At 40.4% G+C, this 19,050-nt stretch overlaps 1 protein-coding gene across 1 annotated transcript in view; it reads left to right on the forward strand.

Moving 5' to 3' along the window:
- KCNH8 (potassium voltage-gated channel subfamily H member 8) overlaps positions 1 to 19,050 on the forward strand; it is a 588,306-nt gene that overhangs the window by 399,872 nt on the left and 169,384 nt on the right. The window contains exons 9-10 of the mRNA XM_030202709.1: positions 6,139 to 6,338; positions 17,445 to 17,694. Of these exons, the coding sequence (XP_030058569.1) occupies positions 6,139 to 6,338; positions 17,445 to 17,694 (450 nt within the window). The remainder of the gene's footprint in view (positions 1 to 6,138; positions 6,339 to 17,444; positions 17,695 to 19,050) is intronic.

The following is a 19,050-nucleotide window of genomic DNA, read 5'->3' on the forward strand; positions in this document are numbered from 1 at the left end:
TTACAAAGCTGCACGGCAATGCCAATATAGCCCATTCAAAATGAATAGGCTGTGTCAGCATTACCGCAACAGCAGCTGCAAGCACAGCTTTGTAAACAGGGGCCTAAATGTGTCCCAAGCACTGGGTTAAGGACGGTTGCTTACATAATTGCTGCTAAAACTATAAACTGTGCAGTCAGTTTTCAACCAGGAGGAAATATTATAATGCTGAGGGTAATTTTATAAGTACAGCTGGAAAGGAACATCAGGAAGAAACAGGAAAGCAGTGGGGAAAACTGAAAGGAGCTATTGTAAAGGCAGCAAACCTTTATGTAAGGAAAGCAAATAAAGGTAAGGAAAAGAAAGTTGTTTTGGTTCTCAAAAGTAGTAGCTGAAAAGGTAAGGCTAAAGAGGTTACCCTTCATAAACTACAAATGAATGCAGAAAGAAGAAGACCAGCTGGTATGCTAATAGGGAACAGGTCATGATGGTTCATTCAACAGTAAGGATTCTAGACATCGGGAAAACTAACTTTATCAAAATGGAGAAGTACCTGAAAGAGTCATTAATTGAGTGGAAGTATCTAGGGGAAGCTGAAAAGCAATGGGCAAAACTGAAAGGAAATGTTATAAGGACAACAAAACTATTAGTAAAGAAAAGTAAAAATATGAGGAAACGAGAGTGCCATGATTTTCAAAAAGATAAGGGGGAAAAGGATAGTTGTAATAAATGAGAAAAGATCACAGAAAGAGGAAGATATGATGAAGAACTAGAACATATAGAATTAAACAAGTGATCCAGCTCTTAAATAATGACATTATCTGTGTTAAATGTTGGAATTTCATGACAGAATTTACAGAGGAATACAGAGAGAGATTAATTCTCTAGATAATGAATCTAAAGTAAGTTTGTACTAAGTGATAACGTAGGTTGTGTGGCAGTATATATACAAGAAAAGAGCACATAGACAAGAAAGAGCATATATAAGCAAAGTCTAAATCAGAGACTAAGCTGAGTTAAAAATACAGTGTACAATTAAGAATTTCTACCTAAATCACAGTTAGTATCATGTTCAATTCAGGTAAATCAACAGAATAGAATATAGGAAAAATAGTGACGTTGCTTTTGATATTGCGCACAAAGGGACTTCAATGAAAAAATTGCAAACCTACGTAACAGGCTACCACAGGACAGGACAACACCAATATCGAAAATTTCAACACTGGCTTGGGCCCAACCCCTGGTGAATACCCAGCGGACCGAACCTGGTCAAACTTCGCTCTCCTCACCGCAGAAACAGTCACCCAGGCGATTAATAGGTTCTCCAACTCTCATTGTAAATTGGATACCTGCCCCAGCTACCTAATAAAATCCGACCCCCACCGCTTCACAGCAGATCTTACATCCCACTTAAACTACATGCTTCAACAAGGTCTCTTCCCTAAGGAAAATGGCAACATCCTACTCACCCTAATACCAAAAGACCCCAAGAAAAAATCTAACGAAATCACTAACTACCGCCCAGTAGCATCAATTTCACTGGTGGTCAAACTGATGGAAAGCATGGTAACCAAACAACTTACTGATTATATAAACAAATTCACAATATTACATGAATCACACTCTGGATTTCGCCCCCTCCATAGTACTGACACAGTACTAATTACCCTCCTAGCCAAACTCAAGCAGTAAATAGCAACAGGCAAAAGCATACTTCTCCTCCAATTCGACATGTCCAGTGCATTCGACATGGTAAACCATAAAATACTACTAAGTCTCCTAGATTTCTTCGGGATTGGCGGACACACACTACAATATATCAAGTGAAATCAAGCTCAAACATATCACCACCGTGGAAAGCAAAATGCGGAGTACCTCAAGGATCACCACTATCACCGATCCTTTTCACCCTAATGATGATCCCACTAGCCAAATCCTTATCCAACCAAGGCCTTAACCTTTTCATCTATGCATACGATATCACAATATACATTCCTTACAAACATGATCTGACAGAAATCACCAACGAAATCAAGCTCAGCTTGAATATCATGGACTCATGGGCAAATGCATTTCAACTAAAACTCAACACAGAAAAAAACACACTGTCTCATCCTCTCATTCCAATACAATATGAACAAACATGAACACCCCAGATTATACCCTCCCTATCTCAGACAGCCTGAAATTTCTCAGTGTTACAATCGACCGTAACCTCACACTAGGGAACCAAGTGAAATCTACAACAAAGAAAATGTTCCACTCAATGTGGAAACATTTTGCAACTTGATACAATCAATGGTACTAAGCCGTGTAGACTACTGCAACGGAATTTATGCAGGATGCAAAGAACAAATTATAAAGAAACTTCAGACCGCTCAAAACACGGCAGCCAGGCTTATATTTGGAAAAACGGGATTTGAAAGTGCCAAACCCCTCCCGAGAAAAACTGCATTGGCTCCCAATCAAAGAACATGTTGCTTTCAAAATCTGCACCCTGGTTCATAAAATTATCTACAGCGAAGCCCCGGGATACATGACAGACCTCATAGACCTACCAACCAGAAACACAACAGGATCAATACGAACATACCTAAATCTCCACTACCCAAGCTGCAAAGGACTCAAATACAAATCAACCTATGCATCCAGCTTTTCCTATATAAGCACACAACTATGAAACACATTACCAAAAGCCGTGAAAACAACTTATGCTCACCTAAACTTCTGGAAATCATTAAAAACTAACCTGTTCAAAGAGGCATACCCTACCGACCCAACTTAAATGCCTGTATCCTGCAACACAACGAAACCAAAGCTCGTAATGGACATATAATAACTCTTCCTCTCTACGATTCCCTAATGTGTCTGTACACACGAACCTTATTCTACCACAACATTACTGTAATTGTTCATACCGGAATTGGTGAATGCCTTTACGATACTATGTAAGCCACATTGAGCATGCAAATAGGTGGGGAAATGTGGGATACAAATGTAACAAATACATTAAATAAATGTGTTCAATTATGCTTTCACAAAATCACTTCATACACATGAATTAGCTTATTTTATTACTGCATGGAGGTACTGTTACCATGCTAGCTTGATAGTGCATGCCAATTCATGTGCTAGGTGCACTCTGTGGAATGGAGCAGGAAATGGATGGAGGCTAGGTGTGGGGTGCCCTTTGCAGTTACTGCACTGTAGCATACCACTGGGATTTGTAGTATGGAGTGTTGCTATGATTTGGGTTTCTACCAGGTACTTGTCACTTGGCTTGGCCACTGTACGGAAAAAAGGATACTGGGCTAGATGAACCATTGGTCTGACCCAGTATGACTACTCTTATGTTCTTATGCATACATATGAAGTATCACATCATACCTTATGCTAGGAGTTTATCTGGTTGGGCAGATTGGATGGACTGTACAGTTCTTTATCTGCCGTCATCTACTATGTTACTATATTAGGGGTCCTTTTACTGAGGTGTGCTGAAAATGGCTTGCGGTAGTGTTGGCATGGGTTTTGGGCATGTGCCAATCCATTTTTCAGCGTGCCTGTAAAAGAGGCCTTTTTTTTTATTTTTGCTGAAAATAGACATGCGGCAAAATCAAAATTGCCACGTGTCCATTTTGGGTCTGCGACCTTACCGCCAGCCATTTACCTAGCAGTAAAGTCTCATGCGGTAACCAGGCAGTAATGACCTACGTGTGCCAAATGCCACTTGGCACGTCCGATATGTGCTTCCAAATATAAAAATGATTTTTCAGCCATGCATATTGGACATGCACCAAAAATGAAATTACCGCAAGAGCCACATGGTAGCCGGGTGGTAACTCCATTTTGGCGTGCATTGGGCGTGTGTAGAGCCTTACGCGGCTTAGTAAAAGGACCCCTTATTTGTTACCACACCAGATAGCACAGACCACTTAATCCCATGTCAGTAGGTGGCACTGAGTGGATCTGTTTTCTGTAATACACTTAAGGGCCCTTTTACAACACTAATATGCACCTAACTCAGCAAAAATGGTCTAACGCTGGACACATTAAAGCATTCCATGTTAGTTTTACCATCTGCATGTGCTAACCACACAGCAATTCTTTTTTTATATTTCATTGTGGGGGGCATGTCATCTGCACCGATGACCCCTAAGTGTCACAGATTTTGATTCCACCAGATAAGGTAGGCTATAATGGTACTTGTGGCATGAAAATACTGATACACAGGGGGATTTTTTGGACCCTCAAAAGACACTTATGGGCCCTTCTATGATGAATTAATCATGCACATTACCACCATGCTAACTGGTTAGCATAATCATAATGGAGTGGAGGAGTGGCCTAGTGGTTAGGGTGGTGGACTTTGTTCCTGGGGAACTGAGGAACTGAGTTCAGTTCCCCGCACAGGCAGCTCCTTGTGACTCTGGGCAAGTCACTTAACCCTCCCTTGCCTGCCACATACAGCCTGCCATGAGTGGGAAAGTGCAGGGTACAAAGTAACAAAAATAAAAAATAATGCAGGAGCCACAATAGGAGGCGATGTCCCACAGTAATTGTGTGTCAGCATTGCCGTGCAGCTTTGTAAACAGGGATGTTTGTGTACTGTTTTTAAATGTACAATTTTATACTACTTTTTATGTAAAATAAAACATATAAATAAGGGGGTCTTTTACTAAGGTTTGCTAGCGTTTTTAGCTCACACTAAAAATCAGCTGGCGCTAAATGATGAGCTGCCCATTATATTCCTATGGGCGTTTCAGCGTTTAGCACCAGCTAAATGTAGAATGTAGCGATTGCTTTAGAAGTATCTAGATGTGTAAATGTATTAACCTAAATAACAATATAAGGGGCCTAGTAATCAATATCAGTTACAGTTAAGACGTTATTTTATCACCAATTCATGCTTTGTGCAGTGAGATCTAGTTACTAATAACTGGGGCTAACAGTAAAATAATACATCATAAAGGTAACCCACATTGATATACTCTTGGATGTGTATATCCCCCAGGGTACAGAGATTTAAAGGGATTGTGAAGGGGAGTGATGGGGATATAATTTGTGCATGCTCCAAACATAGATGTCTACTTGCTATTTTACAATGGGAATACATCTAGATTTTAAAAATACCCCATCAGCTTTTGCACTGGACCCAAGGCATGCACAAGTGCTAGCTTCCAGTTTAGACCTGGGAGATGACTAAGAAGGGTAGGTACTAAAGCCAATGGCACCCCCCAGATCAAGTCATAATCCCTTCCCCCACCCTCAGCCCCTAGACACCCCATTTAAAGCCATGGCCCAACCCCTTCTCACTAGGGCCAGAGCCTCCATTTTGATCCTGGGACACTAATGGGGCAGCAATGACTGGGGATTACTCCTGTCTTCCAATAAAATCCAAATAGATCCCGCAGTAAGAGTTGTGGGAGTCCATAGGGAGTTTAGGGGTGGTCATGGTTTGAATCAGTTGGGTCTGAGGGTGTGGGGTTTATGGCTTGAATTGAAGAGGTTGAAGAGGTTGTTCTCCTTAACTGGTTACTCTTCTATTCCCTTTCACTATTCCCCACTTCTTGAACTCTTGCTATAGTTTCTGATTGGTAATTCTGCCAGTTTCTGCTGCTCATTTGGACTCAACAAGAAATAGTGCTTTCTTTTCTCTGGACCCCTCCCTTTGGAAATCCCTTCCCAGCCAATTAAAACTGGAGTCATCTTACCACAGCTGCTTTAACAACTTATCTGGCAGGTGCATGAGGGCTCAGTCAGTCTGAGGGAGTGCTCAATGGTACACATTTGCCTGCTACCCTTTTCTCTTTCTTCTGAATTCCCTTCTCTTTTCTTGAATCAATGGAGTTCCTTTTTAATTTGTGTTTTTGTTAAGAATATGTACACTGCTTTGTTTTGCTAAAAGAAAGGTGATATTAAAATCAAAAATAAACATAAATGTAAGTATAATGCATATTGTTCATATTCACTTTCAAAAATTAACTTTATATATGTTTGTTCAAGGCTGAGGTTTCACCTAAGGCACCTAACAAGTCTTGCAGCAGCCCTGATTAGAAAGTTGATATTTATAAATTTATGGGAATGTTTTCTCACCGTGTAGTAGACTGTACTTAACTGGCATGTACTCATTTTCAAAGTGCACATTTCTGTTTCTTCTAGCACTGATGCATGCCTTGGTGTTTGGCAATGTGACTGCCATAATTCAACGGATGTACTCCAGATGGTCCCTTTACCACACCAGAACAAAGGATCTGAAAGACTTTATACGGGTTCATCACCTACCACAGCAGTTAAAACAACGTATGCTTGAATACTTCCAAACCACCTGGTCTGTCAATAATGGAATAGATTCTAATGAGGTAATTTGAAACCTTGTACAAAATGCTTCTAACCAAAGATATAAAACAGTGTATGCTGATATCAAAATATTGCATTTCAAAATATTTTTAATTAAGTTGACTTGGCTATGTTTTGGCAGAATGAATTGCATTAGAGACAAAAGTCATGTGAAAATAAGAAATATTGGGGTTCTTTTACTAAGCTGTGCTAAAAAGTGGCTGATGGTACTTATAGCATGTAGGTTTCCTGCACATTCTGGCCACTTTTTAGTGCATCTCAAAAATGCCAAATTTAAATTTTTTCTATTAATGGCAACACACTAATTTCCAAATTACCTCATGGCAATTACCCGCCTGAGCCCTTACCACCTCCTATTTAGAAGGTGGTAAGGGCTCACCCGCTCCTTGTGCGGTAATTGGGCAGCATGCGGCAATGTGCCCGCGTTGCTTGATTAACACCAGGAATGCCTACTCCCCACCCCCATGCTAGAAAATAAAAATTATTTTCTAGTGTGGGAAATGGTGTATGGCAAAACCAAAACTACCGCAGGGTGCCTGAGGATGCCCAGTGGTAGTGCTGTTTTATGCGGTAGTCCTACTGTGCCTTGGTAAAAGGGTCCCATTATCAATGTATAAATCTAAAGTCATGGTCTGATCAGATAACCTATAATAATGCCTTTAGTAAACAGACCCCTATATTAGTCAAAATGATTGCATATTCATGATGTAATTTCATATCCTGGAGGGCTCATAATTTTAAAAGCTTTTTAGCCACTTTTAGAGCAACTTATACTGGTCTTGAGGAGTCCAATGTAAGCAAACTTTATGCCCTAAGGGATCCTTTTACCAAGCTGCACTAAAATGTGGCCAGCGCTGGTGTCAGCGCATGGGTTTTCCACATGCTTTGGCCACTTTTAGCATGGCAGTAAAATGGTTGTGCGATAATTTCCCCATTAGCACATGTCCATTAGTAAGGGAGCCCTTACCATCACCTGTTTAAGAGGAAGTAAGGACTTCCGCACTACTCCCGTGATAATCGGGTAGCATGCAGTAATGTGCAGGGCTACCTGATTAGCGCAGGCATACTTGCTCTCCTCTCATGGACACGCGCAAGATTAGCACACACTGAGCGGAAAAGTACCACAGGATACCTCAGTGTTTCCCATGGTAGTGCCCTTTTAATGTGCAATATTGTGACGTACTGACTTGGATGTCCACGTTCTGAGTTGCATGTCCTGCTCCACAACAAAAATACCTGCCTAATTTTTTATTTTTCAACAATTTTTATTAATGACCTCTCACAAATACACATACATAATATTTGTCTGTTCAGACGTAACAAATATTCTCAACAACTATGACATTATTAGACTTCTGTCATCAAACTTTAACTTTGAACCCCTGCTCCCCCTCTCTATTTAATTCAATTGTTACTGAACAAGGAACTTACATCCTATAAAACTTGAATACCTGCCTAATTTAAACATTAAAATATTTCTTGAGGGACTACAGATTATTTTATTACTCCATGTCTATGTCGCCTTTTAATAAATATTAGCAATATGGTTTACAATACAATAATGTATAACAAAAAAATTTTAAAACCCACAACATACAATTGCAATATGTATTTGAAATCAAAATGATTTACCATACACTATATTTAAGGCTATGTTTAAGTACATAGATTTTACAATTTAAATGCTATCTTAAGACATCCTCGTTAAAGCATTTATGTAATTTCAGCCATACAAGATGACAGTTGTAACTTGAGTGTAATAGTAGATTATACTATTTGCAGACAGAGTTTTAATTCTTTTAATTTTGTATGTTTTTAATTTTGTATGTTTTTTATACTTTGTTTATAGCTATGTTTGTATTTTGTAAACCGCTTAGGTATAAGTGGTATAAAAGTTTGACTAATAAATAAACAAATATATAGAATAGCACTTAGTGCAGATTCCTGTTCCCAACTTTCGGTATGAGGACTTATGCCTGCTGAAACCTGATGTAAATACTGGCGCGCAACTAATGGCAGTTGGGTGGGTAATGTAGGTTATTTTATCACAGGTAATAAATTATCTGCGTCCAAGATTCCCCAAACAGAACTATCTGCATGCAGAATACTCTGTACTCGGTGTAGGGGAGGGAACCTTGGATTGGAACCTTGCCAATTACTTCCGTGAGAAAGAACTGAAACTGAGAAAGCAGGCTGAAATATATTAGCTTTTATTATAGATAAGAAAATATAGATAAGGTATACAAAATAAACCACTCTGGCAAAGCTTTAGCTGAATACAAAAATACCGGCTGATAAAATTACCAACTATATTGTCACACTACTAAACACTAATTCTTACTGATTACCAGATCAAATTACACAACTGATTGTTCAGGTTACACTATGTTACGAGGTAGTACAGTTATTAGCGGCTTATCTCCTGATCACAGTAATGACCATAACCTGTCTCTTGCTCAAGTAATTACCACTCACTAAACCCAGACCAATAGGAAATAGATCACCGTATCTCTCACCAGGCTGACCTTCATGACAGTCTCTCGGGAGTTGCACAGGATACTTCCCAGACTCAAGCGTTACCAGCGAGTCTTTGTCAGAGCCAGGAGAAGGCACTCTGCAGCAGACAGGGAGGGCACAGGTCACTCAGCGCAGGTACAGCTGAACCACGATACTTCCTCCAGATACACAGTTCACCAGACAAGGACCTTATCAGGTCTCTCCAGTCTTCTTTCCAGCTTCCACCCTCTTCCAGGGCTTCCGACTAACTGATTTCTCCTTGTTCCCGCTTTTCCCAGTACCTCTCGGTCAGGTGACTGCAGGAACCCAATCTGTAACCTCCTCAGCTCACTGCATGGCAAGAAGGGTCCATTGTTCTTGACCTTCAAGTTGTTACATTGTGGTATGCATTTTCTGTTTCACCTGGCCTGCTGGAGCCATGTCTCACTCCCTTTCAGCTTCTCAGGGAGATAAAGGGGGGGCTGGTTTGCCTACAGCATGTCCTTGGATGTTACATGACTGCTAGAGATTTTCCAGAAAGCTGAATTAGCTAAATCACTGCTGTGCAGGTCATAGGTTACAGACGCCATCTTGATGTCATAGGATTAGGCAGGCCAAGACCAGCAAGGTGAGACACACAGGGAAATACCCCTACAGTAAATAACTCATATAACATTGTGCCTAAATTGGGAACCCCCCTTCCCCGTCCACACCCCCTTTTGAGTTGCACATGAGACAATTCAGGTGCACAATGTTATAGAATAGCACATAGACAGATCCACACATAAATCCTAATTAGTGCCAATTAATGTCAATAATTGTTAATGGTTCATTAACTAATTAGTTTGTATCCATATCTGGGATTCATGCCCAAATTTGGATGTCCATTATAGAATCCAGGGAAAATAAAGAAAAGCCTTTTTGCAACATAGCCCTTTAGGGATATGCATTTGTTGAACTCTATTGCATTCTTTCTCATTATGATGCAACTTCACACTTAACATGCTTTCTCTTTGTTAATATGTCTTAAATATAGTGCATTGCAAATCAATTTAACACATGTTGACCTAAAAATCAATGTGCTTTAAGTCAATTAGTACACAGTGCATACTAAATCACTTTAAAATGTTGACTTGGTCATGCAGTTGATACACTGCCATCCTGTGGCACAATCAAAGTGGTTTAAATATTATATGCAGTTACTTCCTCTGTCCTTAGTAGACTTACAATCTAAATTTTTGTATTTGACGCAAAGGAAGGTTAAGTGATTTGCTCAGGATTACAAGGAACTGCAGTGGGAATTGATCCTGCTTCCACTGATTCTCAGCCCACTGAATTAACCATTAGGATACTCTTCTCCTAAGAATTAATGGGGATCTTTTACTAAAGATTAGCTTGAGTTATCTGCAGCAGAGCCCATAGGAATAAAATTTAAAAAAAAAAAAAGACACCCAATATGCACTAAATCAATTAAAATGATCTAACCCATATTAAAAAATTTATTTTGAAACCAAATGTTTGAAATAACCCCCCTTCCCCTCCCACACACACAAAATGAACTGAAAAAATTGTTTGCCCTATGGACAACCTTATGGTCCGTAAATTGACCAAAAGCTGATATGCATATGTCAATGAATGAACATAGCATTATTATATGCAACATGAGCTGTTAATAAAAAGCATATAGCATTGTTAATTAGATATATCAGTGGGGGGGGGGGGGGGGGTTAACCGGTTTGTCTTTATTATATATATTTGAAAGTATCTTTTAAAAATGACCATGCATTTGTAATTTGGTAGTAATCTCAAGTTTCAATATATTTAACTTAAAAATAAAGTGTTCTCTTCTTGTACTATGGGTGACAACAAATTCTTTTCAAAACTGAGGCAAGCAGCAAAACACTAACTGTAGGAAAACCAGCTACACAGAAACATAGAAAAGCATGGTAGATAAAGATCATATGGGCTATCTAGTCTGTCTATCTACACCAGCTACTAAACTCTACAATCCTTGATCACTGTCAGGGATCCTCTGCACATGTCCAATGCTTTGCTGAATATCAGATACCATCCTCATCTCAAATACTTACAATAGGAGGATGTTCTATGTATCCACCACCATTTCTGTAAAGAAATATTTCCTTAGTGAACTCATGAGTCTACCCACTTTCATACTCATCCTATGATCCCTCATTTGAATGTTTCCCTTCAATTGACAGTCTCTCCTCTGTGCATCTATACCATGGAGGTAGTTAAATATGAATATCATATTTTCTCTCTCTTTGCTTTCTTCTGATGACCACTGACCATTTAAGTAGCTGCCCTTTCAACCTACCCCATTTTGTTTATATCCTTTTCAAGGTGTGGTCTCCAGGAATGCACACAGTATTCCAAATGAGGTCTCACCAGATATTTACAAAGAAACACTGTCACCTCCTTTTGCTTGCTGGCCATTCCTCTCCCTATGCTTCCAAGTATCTACATAGATTTTTGCCATCACTTCTCCTGGCTATTTGGTCACCTTAAGAAGGTCAGATACAATTAGACACAAGCTTTGCTTTTCTTTCATGCATAGAAGTACTATACTGAGCCATTCTTCACTCCTCTGGGTTTTTGCAGTCGAGATACATGACCCTCCTTTGAATATTTGCTGCTATACTCCAGACCAGGGATGGTCAACTTCAAGGGCCACAACAGAAAGGTTTTGAGGATTTCCCTATTTGCATACAAATAGATTTCATGTATATTCATTGGTGGAATCCTCAAATCCCTGCACTAGACCATTCCTCGAGATTTGTTAGATCACTCCTCATGTTATCCTTACCTTCAGGATGTCTACTGTGTTGCAGATTTTGGTATCATCCACAAAGAGGCAAACCATTCCTGACTGTCCTTCAAAAATGTTGAAAAGAACTGGACCAGAGACCAATCTCTGAGGCACACCACTGGTAATGATCCTATCCTCAGCGTAATTTCTTTTTATCATGACCCTATGTCGCCTTCCACTCAACTACTCAGTCATTTTAGGGCCCTGTGACAACCTGAGTGAGAGTTGAGGGTGGGCCTGTGAAATAACACTGCTAGACAAAGGGATGTAAATGAAAACAATGAAAGGGATATAAATGAATCCTAAGGATTGTTATGTCTTAGGACCAGGAACAAATGATAGAACACCTCTGTAGTTCAATAAGCAGTCAAGCAGGCCTCAGGTATGGCCTGAACACAGTCTGTGGCTGGTAGGGTGGCCCCACCCAAAACACAGCCTGTTAGTCTTTCTTGGTTCTTCTAGGACCTGGCTCCAGCCACACCTCAGAGCAAGGCTTGTCAGTCTCAAACAAGAAGCAAAAGCAGCTTACCTCAGCCAGGTCACAATTCTTAACCATAGGTAGTAGTGGTGGTGGTGGTGGTGGTGTACACAGGGGTTTCGATTTCTTCATGTCTCAGGGCCTCTTTAACAGGCCCTGTCTTATATACTTCCTGGTTTAGGCACCACCCCTCTTCCCATCTCACTTCCTCCCAGGCAGGACTAGTGCTCTTAAAGTGGTTCAGGTTGTTTAAGGGACTGTTCTTAAGGGTAAGGGGCAGAGTTCTGTAAACCCCCCTCACATACCCTCCCCTCAGCTCAACCATACCAGATTGAGTGTCTGCCATATCAGGGTCCACCTCCTGGGACAAAATGTCTGCATTAGTATGCTCTAGGTCCACATGATGTCTCACCTCATAGCTAAAGGGCTGAAGCCTAAGAAACCAGTGCATTACACATGTATTGTAATCTTTATGTTGAGCCATCTATTGAAGGGGTTGGTGGTCAGAGACCAACAGGAAGTGTTGCCCCAACAGATAGAACTGGAAGGTTTCAAGGGCACACTTAACATCTAGAGCCTCCGTCTCAATCACCGCATAATTTTTCTCTCTCTGGAACAGCTTCCAGCTAATGTATGCCACTAGGTGGTATTCCTCATCTACTTCCTGGGCCAGAACAGTCCTGAGTCCAACCTCTGAGGCATCAGTCTGCACAATGAAGGGTCGGTTGAAGTCTGGGCTGACCAGCACCAGTTCCCAAATAGATATCTCTCTTCAGAGTTTGAAAAGCACCATTCAGCTCTTCAGTCCAATATATCCTCTCTGAGGCTTTCTTTTGCAATAGATATGTTAGTGGTTCTGCTTTCTCAGAAAACCCTGGAATAAACTGGTGATAGTAATCAATGAACCCGAGGAAGGATCGTACTTGCTTCTTTGTCTGGGATTACTGGCACCTGGGTGATGGTCTCTTCCTTCTGGATCTAGGGTCTCACTTGTTCTTTCCCAAAAGTGTTGACCATAGGGATATGGGAACTAAAGGGGCAGGTTGAACCCTCACAGAACTACTCAACTGACAGGTTGGGCAGGACTGACAAAAGAGCTTAACTTGTTTGAATTCACCTGGCCCGAAAAACCAGGCGAAAATCAGCTCCCGGGTCTTCTTCTCCCCCAGGTGACCCTCTAACAGGTGACTGAGCTAATTACATGACTTGCCTATGGTAGGGTTGAGGGACCAACAGTTGCTCTACCTTTTCCATCACCAGGATTTGCTACCCTATACATCAATTTATTCTTAATTACAAAATATGGGAGTGCTACCTTAGAGGTGTCCTGGTTGCCCTTGGGATTCACATCTACTGAAACAACCCTAGCAGATCCCTCACACCCCATTCTGGTAGGCTGTCGAGTCGGGGCTGTCCGGCCCATCATCTTCCCTGGCTCCAAATCTCCATCTACATTGACTCCTAAATTCAGAGAGCACAACAGCTTCTCTAGCCACCGCTAGCGGTGGGGTTTAGGCAGTGTGTTTTTTCTAGCAAAAAAAGGTGCCAGTACACAAATGCTAAGCCACCCTTCAGGAGTGGGGTGATCACTGAGAGACCCAACCTATAATAGCCAGACCCCCTACAACCAGTCACAGAATCTATGACAAGATGGAATTGGTGTGTAGAGCCTGAGCTCTATCTTTAAGTAGTCTTAAGCAGACCTCAAACTGGTAAGGCCTGAACACAGTCTGTGGCTGGTAGAGCAACCCTGCCCCAAACACAGCCTGTGAGTCTTTCTTGGTTCTTCTCTGAGTACTAGGGTCAGGTTCCAGCCATACCTCAGAACAAGACTTGTCAGGTTCAAACAAGAAGCAAAAGCAGATTACCTCAGCCAGGTCACTGGGGCTTTGATTCCTTCTTCTCTTTGGGCCTTCTTAACCTCAGTCAGTTCCTATCTTATATACTTCCTGGTTTAGGCTCCACCAGTCCTCCCAGTTCACTTCCTCCCGGGCGAGACTAGTGCTCTTAAGGTAGCTCAGGCTGTCTAAGGGACTGTTCTTAAGGGTGAGGGGCAAAGTTCTATAAACCCCCTCACAGACCTATACCGGATGTGCTCAGTTTACATATGAGTTGCCTATGTAGAACCTTGTCAAAGCCTTACTGAAATGTAATTACACTGCATCTATGCTACTCCAATTTACAAGAAACTGCAAAATAGGTAGACTTACACTTTCAATATTCTTGCTTTTATCTGTGGATTCTCATGAAGCATGAGGAAGGGAAGATCAGCATTTCTAACCATGCAGTGAATCTGTTTCAAAATCACTTGACAGTATGGAAAAAAATGGTATATTAGTAAAATTATTTTACCTTAACTTCCAGTTATACTGAAATCTATTGCAATCCTTCCTCATTATGCCACAACCTCGCCATATTGCCTATGTTTCCTACTTTCCAAAAACAGACTAGTCAAGCGTATGTAATATGGTATGAAAAAGAATTTTGAGAGCACAGTCAGAATTTTTTTTTATTCCATTTTATCATTTGGACCATAGGCATATATTTTGTTACAATGACTTGTAGTCAAAGAGGCCAATATACTAACTTGCAGGATTTTTTAATGATTAGCTATCCAATTCTGGGATAGGGGCCCTTTTAAATAACTACTACTAGTGGTCATTTCTATAGCGCTACCAGACATATGCAGCACTGTACATATCATATGCAGGTACTTTTTCTGTCACAACCTAAGGGGCCCTTTTACTAAGCCACGTAGGCACCTATGCGCACTCAATGCATGCCAAATTGGAGTTACTGCCTGGTTATCATGTGGCCCTTGCGGTAATTTCAAGTTTGGCACACATCTGCTATGTGCGTCTGAAAAATATTTTTTATTTTCTGATGCACGGCAGCTACGAGCGTCAAGTGGAATTTGACATGCATAGACCATTACCGCCCGGTTACCGCATGAGACCTAACCGCCAGGTCAATGGCTCGTGGTAATGTCTCGGACCCAAAATGGACACGCAGCAATTTTAATTTTACCACACTTCAATTTTTGGCAAAAAAAGGCATTTTTTTGTAGGTGCGCTAAAAAATAATTCTACGTACGCCCAAAACACGTGTCTACAGTACCGCAGGCCATTTTTAAGTGCACCTTAGTAAAAGGATCCCTAAGTTTTTGTACCTGGGGCAATAGAGGGTTAAGTGAGTTGCCCAAGGTCACAGGGAGCTACATTTGTAAGCACTAACGGGTGTGTACCGCAACAAAAAATGGCTTACAGTACAGCATGTTGAGGCATCCTGTGGTAATTTTTGGATGTGTGCATGCAACCCACATGCTAAAAAATAAAATGTATTTTTTAACACTGGAGGCAGGTCTAGGGTGGTGAATGGGCATGTTCTTTGTTAATCGATTGCTGCACGCTAATTGATTAGTGCAAGTTTACCCCTGATTCTGTAAAGTTCGCCAAAAACTGTGCATGCAAATGTAGGCATATTCCTGATTTGTTAGCACAATTTAATGAATGACAAGCCAATTAGTGCCAATAATTGACTTTTTAACAAGCAGTTAACACTAATTAGATTTAATTGAGACCAACTTGCATAAAGTTAGGTGCAGGATCTGCGCCTAAAAATTATGCATGTTCCAAAAAAGGGTGCATGGAACTGAGGGGATCATGGGTGGAATGGGGGCGACTCTTCAAGTTACACACATAATTACAGAATAATGGTGCTCCACATGTAAATTTTGGTGCAGGCATTTACACCTCATTTTCATTGGTGCAAATGACCGTGCCTAAATTTATGTGTGACTTTCTGCTTAAGCATAAATTCTATAAACTACACCAAACTTTAGGTGCGGCTTATAGAATACTGCTTAAGCGGGGGGTTTTGGCGCTGATTTTTTAGGCACCATTTATAGAGTTTACCCCTTAGTGTATGTCCCTACAACCTACAAAATTTGCAGCGGTATGGGGCTCATGAACTAATGAGCACACAAAAATGGCAAAATTAGCATGTGGCCATTAATGTGAAAAATGGAAAAATCATCCATTTTACTGCTGTGGTAAAAATTGCCTCAGCGTGTGGGAATGACCAGCATGTTTGGTAAAAGGGCTCCTAATTTGCTAAGGATGAAAATGAACTCTGTTGCAAACGGTTTGCAAAAATCCTAGCTATGGAGAGTTTTGCATGTACTTATCTCTTAGAAAACTAGCTGTGGCTTTTTTTCTGTCTTTTATACTGCTCTTAGTCATAGCCTGATTATGTGGATTGCTCTGATTGGCCCATGAAGGATGCTCTCTGACTTGACTGGCTCTTAGGAATGCATCCTCTCTTATCAGCTCTCTACACATATTTAAATCCTGGTGCTCCCATTTTTCTTTACGCTCAGATAGGTCTGTTCTTGAATACCACAGTTCTTCTGCAGGTCATCAGCATCTAACCCTTCTCTGCCTTCTGATTATGAACCTGCTCTGCCAGCCCCAGCCTTAACCTGTTTCCTGACCTGCCTGCTGTTGCTTTTGCTCCTGTTCTGAAAGATTGCTCTATTGGGTCTGAGCACAATGTTCCTGAGCCCTGGCTCATCTCCTGCCTCCAACCTTTTGGTGCTCAGGGTCTACTCTGCTTCTGCAGGTAGCAGCACAGGCTGATGCTTCAAATCCTGGCAGCCTCCAAGTACTAGAGAGCTCAGTCTGAAGGGAAAGGGGGCTGATATAAGTGAAAACGTATGACCTAGTCTTATTGTTCCTTGTGTCCGTCTTTGTGATTGACCCGGCCATGATACTGTACCTCAATGAGGATAGCTCTTTTTTTAATATAAAAACCAGTCTGTGAAACTTATTAGCACAATTTTTGTAAACATAATCAGTGAGTTGGTTTGCATGATCTTGCATTGCAGCTGCTCATTAATTCTAAATTTAAATAAAATTTCATGTATGGCACACTATGCTCAAAATTGAAAAACTTGCAAAGCGACACATTTGAATGATTTTTCACAGATAGGATTTTGCCTTTAAAAATTTATTTTAAACCTCATGCTATCTTCATTTTTGCACATTTGTGAGTATTTTTGCATATTTTTAAATTTCAGAGCCTGTTTGTGAAAACTTCCACAGTTAAAACACAGGCCTCAAAGATTTTATAAAGTGCAAATAAGGTAGCAATGCATCTTCAAATACTTCATATTTGAAAACAGAAAGCCTTACAAATATTTAGTTTACAGATAATGTGCATAACAGCAGAAAGCCATTAGCTCCTTCTTTAAAAAATGTAAATGAATGATTTTGCACTTACATATCCTGTTCCCTCATATTTTGACAGCTTTTGAAAGATTTTCCAGATGAGCTGCGCTCAGACATCACCATGCACTTGAACAAGGAGATTTTACAGCTGTCTCTTTTTGAATGTGCCAGCCGTGGTTGCCTCAGGTCTTTGTCTCTGCATATCAAAACCTCCTTCTGTGCTCCTGGGGAGTACCTCCTTCGGCAGGGAGATGCATTGCAGGCTGTCTATTTGGTGTGCTCAGGTTCTATGGAAGTACTGAAAGATAACATGGTGCTGGCAATTCTTGGTAGGTGTAAACTGAAGATACCACAGAAACTGCATATAGCTATCTTATATTTTATTTACAAAACTAGTGGAGAATGATAAACTTAATTGAAATATTCTCAGTTTTCTGAAATACAATACCTATCACATCTGCACATCCATCTATTTATACATATGAGCTAGCAGTGGGGCCTTGTAAATTATGTACCATTATTCATGTGTAAAAAGATGTATTTATTATTATTATTATATAATTCCTTCTAATCACTTTAATCAGGTTATTAGTAGCAAAAGACAGGTTTTAAAAATACATTTGTAATAAATAGTTCACCCAATGATTCATTGGTATAGAACTCACTGTGTCATTTGGAATAAGTGATGCAATTTTGCTGCCCCAGGGGTTCGGTGGTAGTGCATTGCTCTGCCATACCATGCAGAAGAGCCTGGAGCCAACCAGGGATAAGAATGCTGTGTAGGCAGAATTCATAACCTCTCAATGAGAGGAAGTAATGATCAATACACATTAGTGACATCTAGTGTGCACTAACCATGTAGGTACCTATAGGGATATTGTAAATGCGTACATGTTAAATGCATGTATATAGTTAATGTGTGTTAAAAATGCTAACACACCTATAAGGCAGCTTAGTAAACAGGGCCCTAAAAGAGGTTGTGAGGAGATTTAGGATTGGGAGAAATTCCCCAACTAGTGCAAATAAAGGTTAATTGTGCTTTCACCTGAAAGTCCAAAGGAGCAGGTATTAAAAATTAATAAAGAAATGTAATTGCTGTATGATTCCACCCAAAAGAGGTAAAAATGAACAGCACAAAAAAAAAACCTAAATAAATGTGTCCACATCAATGTACATAAAAACCTGACTTGGCTATGTTTCAGCCATATGCTGCATCAGGGATAGTTGACCTATAATCTGAAACAAAAAATTCACACATCAATATCAAATAATATATAATGCACCTACTACATATAGCTGAATAGTAAACCATCCACTTGAAGAGTTAAACAATCCTACGCAGCCATGTTTCAGCTCATGACTGGATTAGGAACTGGTTGCCAGACAGATGCCAGAGATCGGTTAATGGAATTTACTTGGAGGAAGGAAAGGTGAGTAGTGGAGTGCCACAATCATCGGTGCTGGGGCTGATTCTGTTCAATATATTTGTGAGCAACATTGCCGAAAGGTTAGAAGGTAAAGTTTACCTTTTTGTGGATGCTACAAGATTTGTAGCAGAGTGGACACCCTGGAGAGAGTGGAAAACATGAAACAGATCTGCAAAAGTTAGAAGAATGGTCTAATGTTTGGCAATTAAAATTCAGTGCAAAGAAGTGCAGAGTGATGCACTTAGGGAGTTGAAATCC

This window comes from Microcaecilia unicolor, chromosome 1 (genome assembly GCF_901765095.1).
Source record: "Microcaecilia unicolor chromosome 1, aMicUni1.1, whole genome shotgun sequence".
NCBI classification, from domain to species: domain Eukaryota; kingdom Metazoa; phylum Chordata; class Amphibia; order Gymnophiona; family Siphonopidae; genus Microcaecilia; species Microcaecilia unicolor.